Source organism: Tetrao urogallus (assembly GCF_951394365.1).
Source record: "Tetrao urogallus genome assembly, chromosome: 2".
Classification (NCBI taxonomy): domain Eukaryota; kingdom Metazoa; phylum Chordata; class Aves; order Galliformes; family Phasianidae; genus Tetrao; species Tetrao urogallus.
The window spans coordinates 190,592-213,280 of NC_136814.1; the positions used below are offsets into that span (position 1 = coordinate 190,592).

General features: G+C 49.3%; 1 protein-coding gene and 1 pseudogene across 2 annotated transcripts in view; one reads left to right on the forward strand and one right to left on the reverse strand.

Moving 5' to 3' along the window:
• Positions 1–15,350, forward strand: part of LOC306944276 (osteoclast-associated immunoglobulin-like receptor) — a 184,286-nt pseudogene extending 168,936 nt beyond the window's left edge. Inside the window, exon 5 of the transcript in view lies at positions 15,257–15,350. The product of the transcript in view is annotated as an osteoclast-associated immunoglobulin-like receptor (transcript). The remainder of the gene's footprint in view (positions 1–15,256) is intronic.
• A 3,538-nt stretch (positions 15,351–18,888) lies between these two features.
• LOC306944277 (T-cell-interacting, activating receptor on myeloid cells protein 1-like) lies at positions 18,889–21,890 on the reverse strand (the record flags this gene model as incomplete). Its single annotated transcript, XM_079532761.1, has 6 exons — positions 18,889–19,033; positions 19,165–19,477; positions 19,559–19,824; positions 21,082–21,282; positions 21,364–21,640; positions 21,869–21,890. 6 exons carry the CDS (start codon positions 21,888–21,890, stop codon positions 18,889–18,891), a joined length of 1,224 nt encoding a protein of 407 aa, XP_079388887.1.
• Positions 21,891–22,689: the final 799 nt, after the last annotated feature.

Here is a 22,689-nt window from a genome sequence, read left to right on the forward strand (position 1 = left end):
TCTGCAAATCATCTGTGTGTGTCTTGGAAAACAGGGAATGAGATAGATGACACCAAGCTTTTCTCTGCAGGTTAGAGCAACTGTGAGGTTTAACAAAACTGCTCACTTTGTATTCACAGAGTAAATGAGAATCAATTCACCAAGAGCAAAAATGAGCTCAGGGAGTAAGGACAGCAATATTAATATTTATTCAGTGCATCCTGTGGAGCTGTGTTGACTTTTCTGGACTGGGAGCAAAGAAGAAAATTCATTGCATGGTTGCATTAGATGCCTGGAGCAGAAGCAATCATTTTCCATCCCAGTGCTGCCCAGAAGACTGATTCAGTAAGTGGAAAGCTGCAGGAGACTTCCTTAGAGTAACTCCCCCAGGCTGAGACATGAGTCAGGACAAGGCATGCAGTGATGTCACTGCCTGCATTGCCTCATGGCAGCACGTGGCAGCCACCTTTGGTACCCATTGCCATCCCTGGCCATTTAATGCCGCCTTGTGAAAACCAAAATTCTCCTTGGAACTCGTACATCCAAGGTGAGACATAGTGCCCTAGATCGTAATAAATCACTCGGGCACTGATGTGATACAATTCCAGTTTTACTGTGCTATCAGTTCTTGCCTAGGATAAAGCATGGCAAGGTGGCTTTTTTCCTATCACACAGGACAAGCTGCAACCCTGAGAATTTGGCAATGAAGAGGAGCTGTCTGTGTCTCATCGGTGTATCAGTCACTGCAACACTCTCAAGTCAGAGAAAGCATTTTCAATTTCTGCTTAGTGGAGCCACACCACATTTTCAGTATAGGCTGGGATTCCTTTATAAAGAATTTAAGCCTTTCCATAAACAAAACTTTTCCTGCTTAATAGTCTTTAGCCCACAAATGGCCTTGCCTGTAAAGCACAGAGAAAAACAGGCTCCAGCAAGGTGCTGGAGGCTACAGCTGTGCATCCAAACAGCACCTGTGCAATAACAAGGGTTGTAAGAAGCTAGAGTCTGCGGCCAAGTTCAGAAGACCTGCATCTGATCAGAGCTGGGTTTCACTGCAAGAGGAGCGAGCTCTGAATATTTCTCCCATCAAAGCACTTCCCCACCAACCTCCTCCCACCTGCTCGCCTCTGTCTAACAAGCTGGAACTAAGAATTTTCAAGTAAGATGTCGCTTTCTTCAAGTGATTTCTGCACCTGTTCACATTACACTAATAACTTCTGCAGAAGCAATAGCTACTTCATAGTAGCTCATGTCTCACCTGGGGAACTGGATTATGTAGCAAGGTGTTCTGGAGAACCTCTTGCCTTCATGTAAGGATGGTGGTTTCTCATTCTCTAATGAACTTTGTTCTTTAGGAATACCTTGAATCAGTACGAGACACTCGAACAAGAGTGATCTGAGCTACTGCAAGGAAATTTCAGACTGGACAATTCAGGTTTTGCCCCACTTTATGAGCAGAAACTCCTGCTTTGGGTAATACGTTTTGTACCTGCATCATTGGTGAGGCCTGTGCCACGCAGTTACCAGAAAGGGGCAGGGAGAATCATAGACCTGCTTGAGTCAGAAGGGACCTTTAAAGCCATCTGACCCAACTCCCCTGCAGTGAACAGGGTCACCTATGGCCACATCAGGTTGCTCAGTTATGGCAAAGCCTTCAGGCCAGCAGCTCCTGCTGTTTTCTACTCCCTGCACAGAAAAGTGAACGTACGAGGGCATTGGTATTCACTGAGTCAAGAGCGGCCGCCTGAAGAACAGGAACCACTGCTACCCTGAGCGTGTCCACAGAAAGCTCACTTGTTCTGAATACTTACATAGTATCCTGTGCTCTCCGTTGCACTGCACTTATAATACGCATGCACAGTCCAGCCATGAGTATTTCTTTACTGGGAGACCTGCCACATTTCAGTGGGAAGGTTACTGCTGCCCTCTGCAGCTGAGAGCCCAGACCTTTGTATATGGGCTGTGGCACTGTTGTTTTAGTAAATCATGCCTAGTCAAGGTTTGGATTAATTTGGCACGTACAACAATCTGTGTATGCCTACCTGTTTTCCTATACTAGATTGCAAACGTTTAACAAAGCAAACCTCCTCACTTTTGCCAGTGGTTTCCCGTCTGGTTACAAACTCATCACTTACTGCAGTAAGAACACCACATTTTGCTTCAGCGTTTGCTACGAATTCCACACCTTGCTGTCATTCCTTCCTCAGCTTCATTTTCTCCACCCTTCACTGCTATCGCATCTGTTACCAGACGCAGCGCCGCTTTTGGCACAAGCTGCTCTTCTGTTCAGTGAGGGCAGAACCCTCCTGGGCCCTGCCAGCCCCCCCTCCCAGCTCTTCCTGCGGAGATCTCTGGGTCCTAGAGCCCTTCTCTCAGCTCCTCCCTCCTCAGGCTTCCCGTGCTGACACTGGGATACCGAGTTTCCTACATCTCTGCAGATCAAGGCTCTTCTCGCTTCCAGTCTTTTGTTTTCGTCCCCACTCGCCATTAACGCCTCGTTTGCGTTCTGGTTACCAGCGGGGGGAGGAGCAGTGTGGGGATGCGTTCTCTTGCCGGCACTGATCTGCTTTGGCTGGAGCAGATCACAGACTTGAATATTTTAACCCGCTGCTCTTCTTTAAACTTTGTGCTGATTTTGGTCTTCGTTGTTTCGTTTTTCACAGTTCCACTATTTGTACCCTCAGTTACGCTTCCATGTACCGTTCCTAATTCCACTTCCATGCAGCACTGATGTTTGCACTTCCATACAGCACTAACATTCACACTTCTGTGCACTGTTAACAATTCCACCTCCGTATACCATTAACCATTACATTTCCATCTGCCATTTACATTTACACTTTCATTGCCATAAGCATTTACCAATCACAAAGACAGTGACAATAACCAGTACAGGATATCCCCAAGATTCTTCCTCTCCCCCATGTCATCAGTGGGAAATGAGCATTCCCGTTCACCTGATTCCGGCAGTGAAAATCCCACCCGACGGCGGCGGCCGGGCAGCCGATGGTATCGTGGGCTGATCTGCAGAGCAACCAGCCTCTCCCTCGCCCTCAGGCAGACTGGGGCTGTCGGACTGCGATCTTCAGTGACTCTTTAGCGCTTCAAAGAGCTTTCTCCGAGTCTGCAGCTCCCCGAACGCTGTCTTACCACCCGCAGCAGCAGCGTCCCATAGCTTCACCCCGACCCGGTCCCCTCCTTCGGGGTCGTAAATGGTCTGATTTGCGATCGAGGGGTCACTCTTGGCAGCCCAGAGCAGCACCTGCTGTAAAACGGCAGCGGGCACCGTCTTTTCCCATTTTTTCAGAACAATCTGCAAAGTAACTCGGACGTTCTTTTGTTCGGAGCTCACATGAATCCCCACGGCAACGGTCCGGAGAAAGGCACTCCGAGCTGTCGGGGCGATGAATCCTCAGGTTGTGGCACTTCTCTCCGCGTCTGCCGTGCTTCTCAGCGTGTTCTGCGCCCTTTCTCAGCGTGTGCCACGCTTCTCTCAGCGTGCTCCGTGTTTTTCTCGGCACCTGCCACGCTTTTCTCAGCGTGCTCCGGAGCGGTCAGTCTTCAAGTCGGGCCCGGCTTGGGGTCCCTGTTCGGGCGCCAATTGTCGGCGCTCAGCCGAGTTAGAGAGCTCGCACGGTTTCTTGTCGCATCAGAATCGTTCTCCGAATAGTTCTGCTTTATGGTGTTCAACACACATCTCATGTACCATTCACTTATAAGCAGGAAAGTGCTGTCCCCCTCCTCAGTTAATTGGCCCAGCTTCTCCCAAACAATAGTGATAAAGGATGAAAGGTTTCTTAAGTGTGATAAGGTTAACAGTGCATACAGACACAACCTCCTGTTTGCCCTTAGACACAAACAGAGCCCATTTGCTCTCAGTCTTACACTCCAGACTCCCAAGGTTTCACGGTGATAGGCTCTATCAAGGAGTCTGATAGACTCTTGGCTGACTTGCTCACAGTTACATCTTCCCCCACATCTCCCCCTTCCTTATTAACAAAGAAGGCACGGTTCATAGCATCCTGTATCATTTTTCTATACACTGCAACAAGTGTGAAACACAAATCGAAACCCACAAAAAGGCAATGAGCCAAACTAGTCCTAATTTTAACAAATTCTGTATCTACCCTGCAAAAACCCCTCAGGAGACCCCTGAGTACATTCCATCCACCTTGGAGCTGTTCCTTATCCAGAGAAAAGCAGGACTCCGCACGGGGTTGCTTCTTTCAGCGCAGCACTTTTTGCAGCCTGAACTTCCTTGCAGCTTCTGTGCAGCACGAGCTTCCTTCCAGCACTCTCGGTCCGACTGGGTCCTTGTATGGACTCAGATATGAGCAATCCACATTGTTTATTACAGGTTCTCACAAAGCTGATGTATCTTCACAAGTTTCCTTTTGTAGTGTTCTGTTCTATCCTACTTTAAAGTCCCCACCCCCCTCCCTTTTTTTTTTTTTTTTTTTTTTTTTTAGTAAGAATCTGTTAATGAAAACTGCTACGATTTTGCTGATTTCCTATGACGTTTTGTAGTGTCATGAAAGCATAAGATCCTAACAACCATAAAACCTTCCTGTATTTATGTACCAGAGTTTGAACTAAAATAAGTTCTATTTTCGTGTGTGCTTCTGCTTATGTGACTTTCTTAGGGAGTTCAACCCATATGGATCTAATGCTTGCAATATCCAGGACTATGAAGCCCTATTTTGTAAGCCCGAAATCATTAGGGAAAACTTGTGCCAAGACATCTGAAGGCACTTCTCCAGAAAATACAGGTGGGCAAAGCACTCTGCGTGTTATCTCTGCCTTTCATCTCTTACCCCGATTCCCTGAGAAGGAAACAAAGGTGCAGAGGCTGAAAGGGAAGCACAGGGCACTCTGGCAGACCACCAGTAGGGATGCATGAGGGACCGTGGCTGTGCAGCATGCCCACAGAGCCACTTGTCTTGAACTCTGAAAACTACCTGCAAGTCTTTGACTGCAGTGACTCTGAATAGAGTGCTCACCCTTACTACTGAGACACTAACAAGCATTTCACATAGTTACATTTGGTACAGTTGGAGCAAAGGTTCACTCTAGCTTGAGTACATGGAAAACAGGATTTGCTTACAAGTCCTCCTAGGGTAGCCATAATGGCTGCAATCAAATAAATCAGCGATCTCTACTTGCTGCTGTCTTCCATCCCAAACATTTCACTGTGGGAGGCTAATCAGCTAAGACTACAGATGAGCCTTGAAGAAATTAGCTTAGGAGTTACTGTGCTGTGATCAAGTTACAAAACAAGAGGCTCTAATTCTTGGATTCAAAGTGCATGAAATTGCTATTCAGGGTGAAGAATGATCATTTCATATACCAACCTACTTGCCTTTCATCTGTCTTCACCACTTTCACCACAAGGCGTACAGAAATGCCATTAGAAATTGACCGATTTCTCCGTTCATACTCAACCTCCTTTTGTAGGACAACAAATACTTAATTGCCACCTCTGGGTTAAGGTATATCGGGGTAGGAAGGGAAATGCTTGGGTATTTCTAATGAAACTTCAAACAGATGGGATTTCATTCACCTTCATAATTTGAAAACTTTCAGCAGAGTGAATAATTTCATCATGCTTTTTTCCTGACCAGGTTTTACTGGTAACATTTTCTCGAAACCAAGGTTTAAATAAAATGACTAAAAATTAATGTGTTTAAGGTTGAAGAAAATAAACAGAGAAAACTTCCGAGTTTACCACTGAGTCTTCTGTCAAGACTCACTGCGCTACGTGAGGTTATGAGCACTACACTCTGGGTTATGAGCAAGCCCTTCCATGAGGCAAATACTGGGAGGAGGACTGTACCTCTCACACAAAGGAGTTACACCAAATTCCGGTATCTTCATTTTTCAAGGCAAGGGGGACACTAAGAACTGACATTTCCAGACCAAGTCAGGGAACCTACTGATTAAACACTAATGCAAACTGTCCCTTCTCTGCTATCATCAAGGAGGGACAGCTATATTAAAAGGAGAGCATAATTCTGTTGATTGATTTGTTGAGTCCTCATCTGTTTCTCAAGGTTCTGACCTTACAGTTAGCAGTGAAATACTGAACTCAACTTGCAGTTGGTCCTGAGGTGAGAACAGAAAATACTAGATACAACAATTCAGTCATACTTAGCTTTGTACATGTGGAATTTTAATATATTCTTCGTATCCTTAAAAGATTTCTGTGTTCATGTGTATCTCCCACACACACATCTACTCAAAGAAACCTTGAAGAGCATCTGTTTAATCACTGATATTCTGGGTAAACTAGCCAGCTTCATATACATTCTTTTCTTACAGGCAGCATACAACCCACCGCTGACAGAAGAGTAGCTTCCAGCTGATGAACTGAATCACCTGGTTGCCTCATTGGTCCTAGTACAGATCTGTAATTATTATCGTTGGCAATCTAGTAACATTAGTCTAGAGACTAATTACGCAAACAAACTTGGGGAATTGGATGTCATGGGGCTCTCTGACTTCACATCCACGATATACACCTTTTAAACATTTCTGAAGTGCTTTCTTTTATGAGCATTTGTCTGTTTCATCTTACAGGTGAGAAATCCAGATTTACTGTCAAATAGGTTCTCCTGCAGTGCACAGCTGTTCCTTGCACTGCCTTCTGGCCAGGATCTTGCATTCTCGGGGGACTCGGAGCAAAGTAATTTGTGTAAAACTAAGCAGATTAACCAGATTAACATTTAACTCTCTTTCAGGCAAAGCCCCTGACCATGAGGCTTTCAGCTTTGCTCCTCTTGATGTTTCCTCACTATGAGCGTGAGACAACTCTACACTGAGCAGTTCATCAGCAGGATCTGCCTGGGGTGGAAGACCCTTTCCCAGTTCTGGGCCTATTTGAAGCTGACTTTTATTTCTTCTCTCCAAAGCCTCAAGACAAGGCTGAATCCTGTGTTCCTGTATTGTCCTATACTGGTCAAGTGCTCTCATCACCTTATCCAACAGCACGGCCTTAAAAGTGCACAGAACTGTGCAGCAGTTCAGGACATACAGGACTGCTGAATAGGACAGGCAGCTCCAGAGACACCCGGACTTGTCGGTACCAGCAGCAGGAAGCAAGGAGCACCCTGCAGCACCTCAACTTTCATCAGGTGCCTTTATGTGGGGACCTGAGTCAAGTTCCTAGCTCCCATATGGACACCGACAGAAGGACACCTATGTTCAGGAAAGTAGTTGACTGGAAATTGTATCTCACTCTTCCTCTTCAATATTGCAGTCTTCTGTACAACGTTTTTATGAGAACAGAAAAAAAATCTGTAAAGATATGATTGAATTGAAATTTGTCACCTTCGCCTGATATTGAAGAGCACTTTCCAATTTGATACATGAAGAAGGAAAGACAGTTCAATCCCTACAATCTCCACTAGGTCTTTTTTATCTCAATCCATCAAATATTTCAAATCCCCTTTTACATCCTTGGTATTCACCCAATAGCTGATATTAAAATCCACCCCATCTTCATTCTCATTTTCATCTTTACAGATCAAAAGTATCTAAGATAATCGGTGTTCCTGAGCAGATCCCAAGCAGCAGCCCAAATACAAAGTGACGTAGAATAGAAAAAAGTATACGCAATAACTGTTTCTCCTGCTGTCAGAGAATCACCGAGGTTGGAAAAGACCTGCAAGATCATCACCAACAGTTCTCACTAAACCACGTCCCTCAACACCAAATCCTTGAAACATTCCGTGAATGCCTCCAGGGTCGGTGACTCCAGCACCTCCTGGGAAGCCCATTCCAGTGCCTGACCACTCTTTCAGAGCAGCAGTATTTCCTAACGTCCAACGTGAATCTCCCCTGGTGCAGCTTGAGGCCATTTCCTCTGGTCGTCTCACTGCTTACATGGGAGAAGAGGCCGAGTCCAGCTCACTGCAACTTCCCTTCAGGTAGTTAGAGAGAGCTGTAAGGTCTCCCCTGAGCCTCCTCTTCAGCAGATCGAACAATCCCAGCTCCCTCAGCCAAGCTGATAACAGCCTACACCACTCTGTCAAAGGGAGGAGCTGCACAATATCATAGCAGGTTAAAATTACTCAAGTTCCCCGATAGGCAGGAAGGCAAATATTAAAACTAAAGTCCAGCTGGATCAAAATAACCAAACATATGATTTTCAATAATACAAATTTTAATTTCATGATTAGGGAGTCACAAACTTCATGGAAATCAGAAACTAGGAGGATTCACCTCTTCAATAGATTTTACTAACGGTGTTTTATCGTGAAGTTCTGCACTGATATCTCAGGTCTCCTATAAAGCTGCAAGTAAATCTGCCCCTCCAGCAAGTCTGCTACCTTGAACACATCCCATATCACAGTGCATTTGGGAAGAGTGACAACTGCTAACTCTTCTTGTACACCTGTTTGTGCATTTACCCTGGAGGTCTCCCTTTAAGCAGTAAGCAAACGCTGTCATTGCTTCAGCTGTGTGATGAGATCAATGTCTGAAGCAGCCTGTCTGACAGTGAATCTCTGCTCTGAGGAAGAAGGTCAGATATTACATGGACTTCTTCATCATTCACATCTGTCACTTTTATCTCAATCTGTGTGTAACTGCCTTATTTTGTAGGCTTTTTCCCAGCTGCCAAGTTCTAGTCTTTCGCTTCTGCCTTGCCACACATTCCACTGGAGCCACAGATAGGTACAAGATGGGCACCTTATCAGATGTTCCCCCAGACAACAGAGGAGAAGCAGCCAGCACAGCTGCTTCTTCCACGTGGCATTTCTTATCCCCCTTACAGTTCAATAACACAGGAACAACTTCAGCTGGAGGTGAACTGCTTCCTGAAAAGGCATGCTGCTTTGGAAAGAGTACAGCCATACTGCCACATTACGGAGTACAGCATGAAGCAAAGATAGCATACACTACAATTCACACTGAGATGTACACACATACTAAATAGGGAATTTTTTAGATGGCTTTCTTAGAGTGACTTCCAGCTTGAGGCAAGGCAAAAATAAGAGATACATGAAATGAATACATAACAAGCATTTCAAGTTAAAACAGAAAAAAGAGCATGGCTCAGATAAGGTCATTTGCAATAGCTTAACAGCTTTTGGAATAATATTCCATGGTGATGATGAAAGACACATGGAATCTGTGACTCTGATAAATCTTCAGTACTTAGAGATGAGCAAGGACTACATGAAAATCTTTCAAAATGGAAAGACTCACTGGTATGCCCTTACCTTTGTCAGCTGCTCCCTTTTAACTATATGCTGATGATCACAAAGACAATTGCCACAGTCTAGTTCAGGCGATGAGTAAATCCATGGAGAATACTCAGTTCTGCAGTGCTGCCTGTCTTGTTACTTTTTTGGCAAAAAAGGCCCGTGGCTGAATGGTGCCTTCAGCACTATACCTGACATTTCCCACGCGAGCCTTGAAAGGAACACGTTCTATCATCTTCTTCTCCCTACATGGAACATTCCTTCTTAGCCCAGGTTTTTGATTCAACAGAAGGGGAATGCAAGCTCATCAAATATATGCCTGTAGTATGTGCGGGTACAGCTCTCCTGAGTTCTGAAAAACCACATCTTTCTTCTGCTAAAGGTGGATTTGGCACGCAAATTTGCCCAGAGAATACCAGCTTCTGTCTTTTCCTTCATCATTCTATTCCATTTAGTCAGAGTTGCAGCCAAACAGAGAACGCCACGAGCATTGCTACAAACACCTCAAATCACAGAATCACAGAATCACAGAATTGTAGGGGTTGGAAGGGACCTCCAGAGATCATCGAGTCCAACCCCCCTGCCAAAGCAGGTTCCCTACACCAGGTCGCACAGGTAGGCATCCAGGCAGGTCTTGAACATCTCCAGAGAAGGAGACTCCACCACCTCCCTGGGCAGCCTGTTCCAGTGCTCCGTCACCCTCACTGTAAAGAAGTTCTTGCGCATGTTTGTGCAGAACTTCCTATGCTGCAGTTACCAGCCGTTTCACCTTGTCCTGTCTCCACTCACCACTGAAAAGAGTCCGGCCTCGCCATTCTGCCCCCCGCACCTTAGATATTTATAGACCTGGATCAGGTCCCCTCTCAGTCTTCTTTTCTCAAGGCTGAACAGACCCAGTTCACTCAGCCTTTCCTCATAGGAGAGATGCTCCAGGCCCTTCACCATCTTCGTGGCCCTCCGCTGGACTCTTTCCAAGAGATCCTTGTCTTTTTTGTACTGGGGAGCCCAGAACTGGACGCAGTGCTCCAGATGAGGTCTTACCAGGGCAGAGTAGAGGGGGAGGATCACCTCCCTCGACCTGCTGGCCACGCTCTTTTTAATGCACCCCAGGATGCCATTGGCCTTTTTGGCCACGAGGACACACTGCTGGCTCATGGCCAACCTGTCATCCACCAGGACACCCAGGTCCCTTTCCGCAGAGCTCCCCTCCAGCAGGTCATCCCCCAACCTGTACTGGTGCATGCAATTATTCCTCCCCAGATGCAAGACTCTACACTTGCTTTTGTTAAACCTCATCCGTTTTTTTTCTGCCCAGCTCTCCAGCCTATCCAGGTCTTGCTGAATGGCAACACAGCCTTCAGGCGTGTCAGCCAATCCTCCCAACTTCATATCATCAGCAAACTTGCTGAGGGTGGCCATTATCCCCTCATCAAGGTCATTGATGAAGATGCTGAACAAGACCGGACCCAGCACAGACCCCTGAGGAACACCGCTAGTTACAGGCCTCCAACCGGACTCTGCACCACCAAATGAACTACAACAAGGCAGAAAGAAGATCTGAACTTTAGACTAAGGATGACAGCCCTACCGTTCCTGCCTGAGTTGGTAGCCCCATTATCTGGAAGCAGTTGTGAAGTGAGAACACACATGCACACACAGCTCCAGAACTCAGATTTCCTGCACCATGAACGGACCCCTTTCAACAGTCATTGTTTTCTCAGAACTTGCAACTTTCCACCCTGCAACAAAACATCATCCTTCAACCCAGCAGAGATCTGGGTTGCTTCCTTTATTTTTTGAAAGTTACAGTTTTTATGAGATAAGCGGAGGCCAAGGGGGGAAATTGGACATAGTGCTCATTTTCTGCTGAGCCATACCTGTAATACGCTCTGGGATCCTGTTACTTTCTGCAGCAGGTCATTTTTAATTGCCTTATCATAAAATAGTTTTTAAAGCACTGAACATTAAGGGATTTAAACCTCTTTAATGCTCCTGGATGGCAGTCTCTCAAGACACGGTGGTCCCTGCATGGCCCCATGGTGCAGTGTGGGCTGTACCCCAATGATGTAGCGCATGATGCCACACTCCTCAACTGTGCGCACGGTGCTGCTGTGGGTGGCATCGCAGTCAGTGACGATGATGAGGATGCAGCATGTCTCAGGATGGGAATCATTCTCTGCCCGGAAGATGTACTCCCTGCCAGACCCCCCTGCCCTTGAGGGGTGGGGGTGGGCAGGGGGCAATGGGGACAGGAAGGGGGTAGAGGTGGGTGTGGGGACATTGGGAACACAAAGAGGACCATGGGGATATTGGGAGTGGATGTGGGGACAGTGTGGACGGGGGGGCACTAGGGATGGTGAGGAAGGCGTGGGGACATTGGGGGCACAGAAAGGACCATGGGGATGTGGGGGGTGGGTGGATGAACACTGGGAGGCACTGGGAGGAGGGCATGAGGTCACGGTGTGGGTTTGGGGACACTGGGGAGGTGACTGTAGGGGCACTGGGGATGGGATGGAGGGAATGGGGACACTGGGGGCACAGAGGTGGGCATGGGGACGTGGGGGTGGGAGTGGAGATGGAGCACTGGGACATTGGGGTGGGTGGGGGGACATTGAAAGCACCCGCAATGCAACATGGGGTGATGCACAGTGACCACGGGGTGATGTGTTCTTTTTTCTGTTGTTTCATGGCTGTATGGGAACTGTGAGGTCACAACCTAAAACAGTGATTGAGCACTTGGTGAGGGGTGTAGCCTTGCAAGCACTGGTGGGAGCAGTTCACCTGGGATGGGATGGGGCTCAGCCTGGCTCCACCCCTCCCTGACCACATTTAAGGGCTGGAAAGCATTGTGGCAGCATCTCTTCTTGGAGACTGTCTCTTTTGGGGTGGGGGATCCTTTCTTTATGTTAGGGCTGTGAGCTTCTCCCTGTTTGTTTGTTTGTTTGTTTTTTGAGGAGGGGGAGATCCTGACCATGTAGAAGGGCATGGAGGGGTGAAAACAACCTGGAGGCTGTTTTCTTTGGAGCACGAGTGAGTATTGGTCCTTGGAATGGGGTGAGGGATTACTTCCTTATCTCAGGGCAGCGATGCACTTTTTTTGGGGGGGATATCCTGTCCACATTGAAGGGCTGGCAGTTGTAAGGGCACCATCTTTACTTGAAGGCTTCCTTAGGAGTGTGGGATGAGCTCTAGTCCTTGGAATTGGGGTGAGTAATTTTTTTTTTAATTTATTTTGGGGCTGTGATCTCTCTCCTTTTTGGGGGGGATTCTGACCAAATCTAAGGTTTTAAGGTCTAGCAGCCATAAGGGCAGTATTTCTTCTCAGAGCCTGACTCCTGTGGTGTGTGTGGTGAGCTCTGGCCCTTGGAATGGGGGTAACTGATTCCTTCTTTATTTCGCAGCTGTGAGATCACCTTTTTTGGGGGGAGGGGAGTTTGTGACCACATTTAAGGTCTGGCAGCCATAAGGGCAGCATCTCTACCTGGTGGTTATTTTCTTTATTGTGTGGGGTGAGTGTTTGTCTTTGAAATGGAATGAGTGGTCCCTTCTTTATTTCAGGGCTGTGAACTTTTTTTTTTTTTTTTTTTTTTTTTTTTTTTTTTTTTTGGGGGGGGGGGTGGCGGGGGGTCCTGGCCACGTTTAAGGGCTGGCAGCCACCTCTACTTGCAGAATGAATGCCTTCCAGAGAGTGTGGGTGAGTATTGGCCCTCAGGAAGGGGTGAGTGATTTCTTCTTAATTTCAGGGCTGTGAGCTCTGCCATTTTTTGCATATCCTGAACTGGATTAGAGCAGCCTGTGTTATGTGTGTCAGGGCATGACAGTCAGCAGTATGCTAGGGTTGCATGTAAATTGGAGAAGTATGAAAAGGCAACTGCAAATTGCACTATTTGTTACTAAAAGTTGTAAGGAGCAAGATTATCTGTTTTGTACCTTCCTCAAGGCAGTCTAATTTTTCTATAGAGGAAGGTAAGGAAGGAGGTGGTTTCTTTCACTATTTCTGCTACTTTAATGTCCTTCTCTGATTGAACTGTATCTCATTCTTTTCCTGTTCACAGTATGTTGTGCATTTCTGTATCACAAGGCTTTTAACTTTTTATAACTACCATAAACATAACATAACAAGTTGTTTTTTTCTTTTGTTTGGTTTGGTTTTTATTTGGTAAGGCTAAAAACCAGTTCTACTAAGATTCTAGGCTTGTCCTACCTGAAACCCACAGGACACACGCAGCCCAGCCCAGCTCAGCTCACACTTCCACCTGCTCACCCTGCCACATCATCTGCCTCCTGGAGCAGCCCAGCCTGGCCAAGGGGCACAGGGAGGGTGTAGTGCAGTGCAGACAAATAGCATGGCCCCATGCTTAATGCTTTGCAAGAAAATGGTGTCAGCTTTCGAAGATTACAATTTGAAAATATATGAATTTGTAAAGAGTCTAGAGGCCCAACAGGAGAATGATCCTGGGATGGAACAAAGTATTCTGACAGTTTTAAAGGCTGTAGATGCAAGTATATGTTCCTTTCATCTTATTTTACTGATTTTTAATTAGGGAGAAACCTTGCTAACTTATCTTGTTTTACAAGGATTTGTTTTGCAAGCAGGTGTTCCACTTGGGCTCTGTATCATGTGTTGGTCGCATGGATACAGCATGCAGGTGGAAAAAAATGCTGCAGACTCTGAAGAGAGTAAAAGCAGGAGGGAGGCTGCAGTGGAGGAGAAAGATGCACTTTGAAGCAGGGAATGCCCTGCTGATATGTTTTGAAAGCACTGCAGGCAGACTCCTTCCCAGAATTTCATCCCTCTCTCAAGGTCAGTAAGTAATATTGTGCTTGCTTAGAGAGATTCTGGTTTAGCTTACTAGTGCTCCTATTGCACTTGCTTAGGGAGTTTCTGCTTGCCATCTTCTGGGGCTATCAAAAATGGATACCTGTGTGTGTGCACATGCCAAATAAAACTCGTAACTCTGTGCTGCTCTGACTGTGTAGTTCACTTGCCTCTGCTCCTGAGACACCCTGTCTCTCCGATGCAAACATATCCTGAAACAATATTATAGGCAGAAACACATTGCAAAATGTGCTGCACATCAAGAAATGCTTTGTAAAAACAAAACAGCACAACTGGAAATAGCCTGTCACCTTAACAAATAACTTTGAACCAAGTTAAAACTCAAAGGGAATCCTTAATAAAACTTGATAATGTGGCAGCAAATCTGATGGCAAAAAAATCAAAACCACTTTCTGATTGTGAGTTTGTCTCACAAGACTGTAGCCAGCTGAACTGAAGAAATATGAAAGTCTTTTGAACAAAATTTGGAGAGTTAAACTGCTAATATCAATTCCTACGCTTTGGCTGTGGGTGAAAATGCTCATGTTAAATACAATGGCTCAACTAATCATTTTTGTTAGAGGCATTCATAATGAATTTCAATATCAGTGAAGAAATGGCTCCTTTGGTAGCATTGAAAAACAAGTAATTCTCCTGATTTATGTGAAGTAGAAAAAAACCAAAACAACATTAGAACAATTTTCTTTAACCCTTGTCAATATTTCTGGTACATCTACTGACAGTGCTCCAGTGACAGTTGGTTAAAAAAAAAAAAAGTGAGACTGATAAAATTAAGATATAATAATATTACATGAGTAATAAAAAGTGAGACGTAAAAAATTAAGATATAATATTCTTACGTGCTTAGCAGAGGTTTGCTGGGTGTAGAGAAGTTTTCCTTGGTTTTCTTCGTCTTTTTCCAATTGACGTCATTTTCTCCTCCCTCAACCCCCATCGAACTGCGTTTTTCCTCTGCCATCGCGGCAGGGAGAAGAGCGCCAGAAGCTGCGGCGCGGCTGCGCGTCGAGCCAGTCGTTGTTGTTTCCGCGGTCTCCGGTGCCCCCTCGTGGCCAATAGGTGGAATTGCGGCCGTGTTTGTTTGGCGCCGCAGGCACCAGGGCGCATGCGCACAGGCACGCGGCGGTGGTGTTCCTCGCTCTGTGCAGCAAATCCGCCGAGCTTTGTTATGGTTAGTCCTCGAGGCAACAGAACGCATGCGCCAGGACACTCATAACTAGCATTCAAATCTACAAAGCCTCGAGGTGCAGGCGAGCAGTCGATTCCTGGAGCCTGCCTCGGGAACAGACTATTGTGGCTCCCAGCGGCCTCTGCGCCCCTCGCACGCGTAATGAGGAGTCGAAAACAACGCACGCGTAGGTGAGTACTCGAAACTAATCATGCGAAATCACCTGCCGGGCCGGGGCTGTTCGCCGCTATGTTCGCTATTACCTGGAGGACTGATGACCATAGAGAGGCGGCGGATTAGCTGAGTAGAGCGGTTAGAACGGCACTTCCGCATTTTGTGCGCGCATGCGTTCTGGTGCTTGCGGGACGCAGCGGCCGTTCCGCGCATTGGCCAGGAGGTGGCGGCAGAGACCGCGGAAAGAACTTTTCCGACGGGACTGGGGGAGCGGCTGCGCAGTGCCTGGCGATCCGGTGTGTGTGCTGTGAGGATGGGAGAGGAGCACGAAGTTAGAAGTGGAGGGGTTGTGGGGGGAAAGACGAAGAAGAAAGAGGGAAACTACTCCAAATCCAGGAGAGCTGTGCCAAGTGCATATAAATAGCTTTAAAAAAAAAAAAAAAAGAGTTTTTTTTCTTTTTTTCTTCTTTCTTTTTGCCAGCGTCTGTTGCACTGTTTCTAAATGTTCAAATACCAAAATGCAACTGCCCAGCAAATTTAACGATAATGGGATTAGAGCCCATTGGCAGAAAGTGCAGGGCCATATGAATGTTCACTCAGCCTCTGTCTTGTTTATACTTCCACGTATTTTTCTTCAAAAGCCTTTCTTTCCGTGCGGGTTTCATTTTTGGCTTTTTGTTCTTTTCATGCCATAAAATGGGAAGTTTTAGGTCCTAGCAAGTCTAAGCAGCCAGATCTAGCACAAAGCTGCAGTTTTGAGTTCTGTGTGGAGCATGACAGTGTTCCTACAAAGATTAACAAAAACTGCAGTTCTCCCCCTAAGTTTACAGATGGAAAAACATTAATTCACCTGCCTAGAAAGAATTGATGTGTCACAGCTGCCATTGGCAAGATGGCCCGAGAGTTGTGTGGGTGCATCTGTCTGGGAGAGGAATGTCTCTGTGGAAGGACAGCTTGTTTCCCCCTCTGATGGGGGCAGCTTCTCAGCTGCCCTACCCTGGTCTTCCTGCAGCTGGACAAATAGCCCAGAAGGGCACAGGGTATGCAGACCCTCCCCAGCCAGCTGCAGCAGTCGCTCCTGCCAGCACTCCCTTTCCCCCCGACCATTTGCATTTTGCAGGCTGGAGCCCTGTGTGGCAGAGGAGGAGAGAGCTGCAGGCAGAAGGAAAACAGGGTGCTGGGATTCCTGCAGGTCGCTGCCAGCTGTCTTCTCTGACATTTTGGGGGTGGGCAGGGGACTGTGGGAGCACCCTCAAGGCTCTGGGCAGGAGGGAAGGAAGCAAAGATGCAGCTGCAGGCAGCGGGCTCTGAGCTGGAGAAGTGCGGCCGGGCACTGTGCAGCTCCCAGTCTGGGCACACGGAGCAAGTTTGTCCAGCTGAGGGCTGCAGGGCTGTCCTTATCAAGCACTCCCCCATCGCACAGGTCTGCAGCGACTGCACCAGTTGCTCGAGCTCTTCCCACTGCAGGAGCTCAGAACTGACAAGAACCCTGACCAAAGCAGGTAATGGCAACGTATGCACACAGATACACACCTGATACAGAATCTGGCACTTGACAGTCCTCCCAGAGCTTCTTGCTGCTTTTTAGGCTGCTCTACAGCTATTCTGTCCTTTTCCCCCTCATTCCCATGTCTTGCCCTTTCCTTCGCCCTGTGCCTTCCCCATTCCTTTTTCAGGCTTTCTCCTTTCTTTCCTCGCTTCCTTCCCTGTGCCTTCCCCCTGTGACGACCCCATGTTCTGCTGCTGTTCTCAGCTGACAATCCTTAAACTGCACTTTTCAAAGACATGGGATCAGGCTGCATACTATCACTGACTTAAAAAAAAACCAACTAAAACAAAAACAAACAAGTGCAGTATTGTGTATAGATAACGAACTCCTGCTTGAAAACCAATAGCATCTCCACATCCTGGAGTGTCACCATCACCCCCAGGTTGGGCTGGTGCTGCTCATCTGCCCTGCAGTGCTGCTCAAATGGCACCAGCACCTCCTGGCACGGCCTGCCACCTTCCTGTGTCACCTCTACGTGTCACCTCATCTCACCTCTGCAGTTCTGACCCCACACCACCACCCCATGTCCCCCCATGTCCCCACATGTCCCTGTGTCCCCACACATCCCCTCATGTCTCAAGTCCCCCCACATCCCCTGCATCCTGGTGATGTATGGGGGATGGAATGTGGAGCAGGGGAAACTATGGGGGATGTATAAGGGGCACTGGACTGACACAGTTCTGAAAGTCTCACAGTGGTAGTGGTGGTGTTGTGGTGTGGAGTGGGAAGAATTGGGCTTTCTAAAGGAATGGAGGTGGGGTTTGGAGGTGGATTTGGGGATCTGATAAAATGTTAAGTTATTGGAGGGGGGTTAAGGAAGGATTATGGTGTTAGAGATGAGCACTCAAGGACTTGGCGGGATTGGGAAGGAATTTGGGATTCACCAGTGAGAATGAGGGGTGCCAGTGTGAGTTAGAATCACTGGGGGAGATCAGGAGGGGCTTGGGGCAAGAAATGAGTAAAGGGGGTTTTGAGTGATTGGGAAGTATTTGTGGTGCACCAGTGAGAATTGGAGAGCGATAGAATGTGGGGATTTGGGGAGTCTGCAGGGTGAACAGAGCTCCATGGAGCCCCAAGCAGGAGATGTGGCATCTGTGGGGACAGTGCACCGTAACAATGAGGCACTGTGGGAGGCATCAGCAGAATCCCCCAGCACTCACCTCGATGCAGATAATGGGGCTTGGCGTCACAGCTCGATGTATGTCAGACCTTCCTTTCACTGAGGGGCAGCTGAGCTACAAAAGGAAGAGTGGGGAGCCACCATGGGGGTCCTCAGTCTGGTTGAGTGGGGGACACATACGGGTGTTGAAAAAGATGAGTTCAGGGGGTTTGGTGTATGTATATTTGGGGTTCATCAAATGGGGATCCCCATGGGTTCTTTTTTGGGGGTCCCTTTAGTCTGTTTGAAGGTGTTCAGGATGCGGGGTTTGGAGGCCTGTAGGTAGCGTAGATTGGGTTTCCTATGGATCAGACATCAGACATCAGATGTAGTTTGAGGGTCTCATTGCTAGGTTTGGTGTGCCCATGAGGTCTTTGGAGTGAATATTTGCTTTGGTGAGTTCCCCATTGTGCAGTGTTGGGTTCCATAAATCTTGTTTCTAATTGGGATGTGAACATACTGTTAGAGAAGCCACAAGAACTGGGCTACGTTGGGGTCCACATAGGCAGGCATTAAGGTTCTCTGATAGGATTTGAGGGGGATCCAAGGGGAAGGTTGGGATGGAGGGTCCCTGGACCCAGACACTGACCTGGAACTGCATGGCCTTGGGGATATGGGGGTGGGCACCTGCATCCAAACTGAAAGTGGAGCTGGGTGGGAGTTATGTGGAGTGGGGATGAATAGAAGATGGAACTGGCAGCAGGGGAGAGTAATGGGGATTGATAGAGGATCGAAGAGAAGGTGGGGGAGACGTGAGGGTGTGTATATGGGATCAAAGCACGGGTAGGAGGCGTTTGGGATCAGAATCAGAGATGAAATCTATTGAACTTTTTCCCCAGCCGGGCTCCCATCTCTCCATATCCAGAGGTCACGGGCACTGAGGATGAAGAAGACGCCGAGGCCGAAGACGAGAGCAGCAGCACAGACCCGCAACACCGCCACCACCAGGTTCCCATGGGACTCTCTCCCATTGGGTGCTGTGTGGTTTGGGCGTTTGGCTGTTCCCAGCTCCAGCCACCACCTGCGTAGGAAGAGGATGCAGTGACACTGTCAAGCGTGGATGAAGCTGGGGACACCCAGTTGTGGATCTCGGACCTAGCTGGGGGTGCAGGTGTGGGTGCCACCTCCAGTGTCACGCTGCCCCCAAGGGGGGAGGACAGAAAGGGGAAGCCTTTGGGGTGGTAGGAGCACCTATAGGTGCCGGTGTCAGCTGGAGTCAGCCCAAAGAGGGTGAAGGTGGCCGTGCCCCCACCATCAGGGTCCTGCTGCTGGACAGGGGCCGAGTGCCCATCCTTGTGCAGGAAGGTGGCCCCTTGGTACATGTTCCTGCATCGGATGGTGATGTTGGTCCCCATCCCCACAGGTCTCTTGTGGCTCATGGAAATGCCAGGTGGGGGGAAACAGTGATCTGCATGATGGGAGAGAAAATGGATGGGACTTGGGCCTGTGAGGACAGCTCAGGGCCTCCCTCTGACCCCAGTGCACTCACCTGTAACTACCAGCTCCACAGGGTCACTCATCTCTGATGTCTCTGCTGGCTCAGACAGCCGGTACTGGCAACGATACGTCCCTGTGTGCACCCACGTTGTGATAGCAAAGGAGAACACGGCCATGTCCTGAACATTGCACTTCTTCACGCAGGGGGTGAAACCTCCTTCCTGGCAGAGCCGGACCCAGGCAGATGGCCGGGGCAGGTGACACCGCAGGGTGACATTGTCCCCCACTTCTAACCCCTGGCTAGGGTGCAGCAACAGGGAGGGTCAGGGCACTGGGACAGGGGACAGCAGTCAGCCTTGTTCCCTGCACACCCTCCTGTGCCCCTCTGATGGCCCACTGACCACGCTCCCCTCCCTCTGGCCCCATTCTTCCCCCGTCCTCATATTCACTTTGCTTTGCCCTGCTCACTGCCACCAGCCACCAACCTGCAAGGGACATGGTCCTGGTCCCACACAGGGCCACCCACCCCCGTGGCACCACGTCCCCATTGTCACTCACCCAGGAGGAGGGCCAGCGCCATTGGTGCCTTGGGACAGGAGCAGCTTGGGACAGCGAGACTGCAGTGGGGACAGGGAGTGTCTGCAGATCCCTTTTCTAGATCCACAGATACAGGAGCTGGCAATAGAACATAGATGTAGAGCTCGTAAAGAAGAGCGTATTGTTTGCGGGCTTTTTGATGCTGCTCTGATAGCAAGGCAGAAAGATAAAAGGAGGGAGGAACTGTGTCACTAGGGGAGGTGATTAAGAGTTTGCAATCTGAGCTATAATTCAAGGGAAAGCGGTGGTGGCAGGCAGAGAGAGCTCAGCACACTTTGCAGAGCCATCTGCATGATGCTTCTGTGAGAGGGCGTCAGATTCAGACAGCAGCTGCTGACTTGGAGGGGTGGATGTGGTGAAGGAGTGCGGCAGCCCAGGGAGGGAATGAGAGGGAGTTGTGAGGAATCAGCATCAAGAGATGAGGGTAAATCTGCCCCTCGCCTTCTCCATCTCGTTACATCTGAACATCAACACGAGGCTGAAGAACCCTTCCCCTTCCCCATCCTCTTCCCTCTCCCTTTTCCCTTACGCTTCCTCTTTGCTTTTTCCAGCACTGTGGGGATGCTTTGCATCAGTGCATTTCTCAAATGCCCTCGTGCCGTGCTGCACTGCCTCACGACCTCCGGAGATTGCACCTGCATCAAACATAGGAGGGAATAACTGTGAGTGCGATGGGGACATCAATCACAGCTCCCCACCACTGCCACCACCGCCACCACCAGGTTCCTGTCCAACTCCTCCCTGCCACCTGCGGGTTCTGGCTGTTTATGTGTCCCCATTCTCCACCACTACATCCACAGGGATGGGATGTGGAGACACTGACACGAAGGATTGACGGACGGCAGGACAAACAAATGGGTGCTGACACCTACCTGAGTGCAGGTGTGGGCATCACCTCCAGCATCATGCTGACCCCAAGGGGGGAGGACTGTAGGCAGCAACCCCTGATGTGGTAGGAGCACCTATAGGTGCCAGCACCTGCTGGGGTCACCAAAGAGGATGCAGGTGGCTGTGCCCCCACCACTGGGTTCTTGGTGCTGCACGGGGGTTGAAGACCCATCCTTGTGCAGGAGGAAGGCGGCCCCATAGTTCTTGTTCCAGCAGTGGATGGCAGCATTGGTCGCCATTTCCACATGTTCCTCAGGGCTGAGGGAAATGCCTGGTGGGGGTACCCGTGATCTGAGTGCAGAGAGGAGACAGCAGTGTGACATGGCCTTGGGGAGAACAGCACAAGGACACTCATTTTCCCAGTGCCCTCACTTGTTACCACCAGCTCCTCGGGTCACTGTCTCCGATGTCGCTGGTGGCTCCAACACCCAGCACTGGCACTGATACTTCTCTGCATCTTCCTTCTCTACACAAACCAAGGGGAAGTCAACCGTGTACTGCACCCTGCCTGAGACTTCTTTGGATCTCAAATGCCCGTTCTGGCAGAGCTGGACCCAGGCAGATGGCCGGGGCAGGTGGCAGCGCAGGGTGACAGTGTCCCCCAGGGACACCCCCTGGCTGGGGTGCAGCGACACAGAGGGTGGGGGCACTGGGACAGGGGACAGCAGTCAGCCTTGTCCCTGCACACCCTCCTGTGCCCCTCTGATGGACCCCTGACCACGCTCCCCTCCCTCCTGCCCCATTCTCACCCTGTCCTCATACTCATGTTGCTGTGCCCTGCTCGCTGCCACCAGCCACCAATCTGCAAGGGACGCACGGTCCTGGTCTCACACAGGGCCACCAACCCCGGTGGCTCCACGTCCCCATTGTCACTCACCCAGGATGAGGGCCAGCGCCATTGGTGCCTTGGGACAGGAGCAGCTTGGGACAGCGAGACTGCAGTGGGGTCAGGAAGTGGCCGGAGAAACAATCTCATTTCCCCTTGGGGACAGGATGACACGATGTCACCACCTCGTGACAAATTTCCCCCGTTGGTGGTGACACTGCTCTGTGCCCAGTTGGCTGACACACACAGAGCATTGCACGCAGACCCTGTTTGTGTTTCCCTCGCAGGTGATCACCCCTCGAGTGTCACAGACTGTCCCCAAAGTTCTGTCAGCACGTGGCCTCGTGTGGTGGGATGCCAAACACAGCACATGTGGTCAGGATCTGCATCCTTTGGGCCCCACGTTGGGCACCAAGGGACTGCAGTGCTGTCAGCTGGCAGCAGCTCAAGCTGCTCCTGCCTCAAGGCACCAATGGCGCTGGCCCTCCTCCTGGGTGAGTGACAATGGGGACGTGGTGCCACGGGGGTTGGTGGCCCTGTGTGGGACCAGGACCGTGTCCCTTGCAGGTTGGTGGCTGGTGGCAGCGAGCAGGGCCCAGCAGCGTGAGCATGGGGACAGGGGGAGCATGGAAAAACGGAGGGGAGCGCGGGATCCATCAGAGGGGCACAGGAGGTTGTGCAGGGATGAGGCTGACTGCTGTCCCCTGTCCCAGTGCCCCGACCCTCCCTGTCGCTGCACCCCAGCCAGGGGGTGTCCCTGGGGGACACTGTCACCCTGCGCTGCCACCTGCCCCGTATGGCTGCCTGGGTCCAGCTCTGGTTGAATGGAACTCTTAGGTCTGACAAGGAGAAAGACAAGGAGCAGGATACAG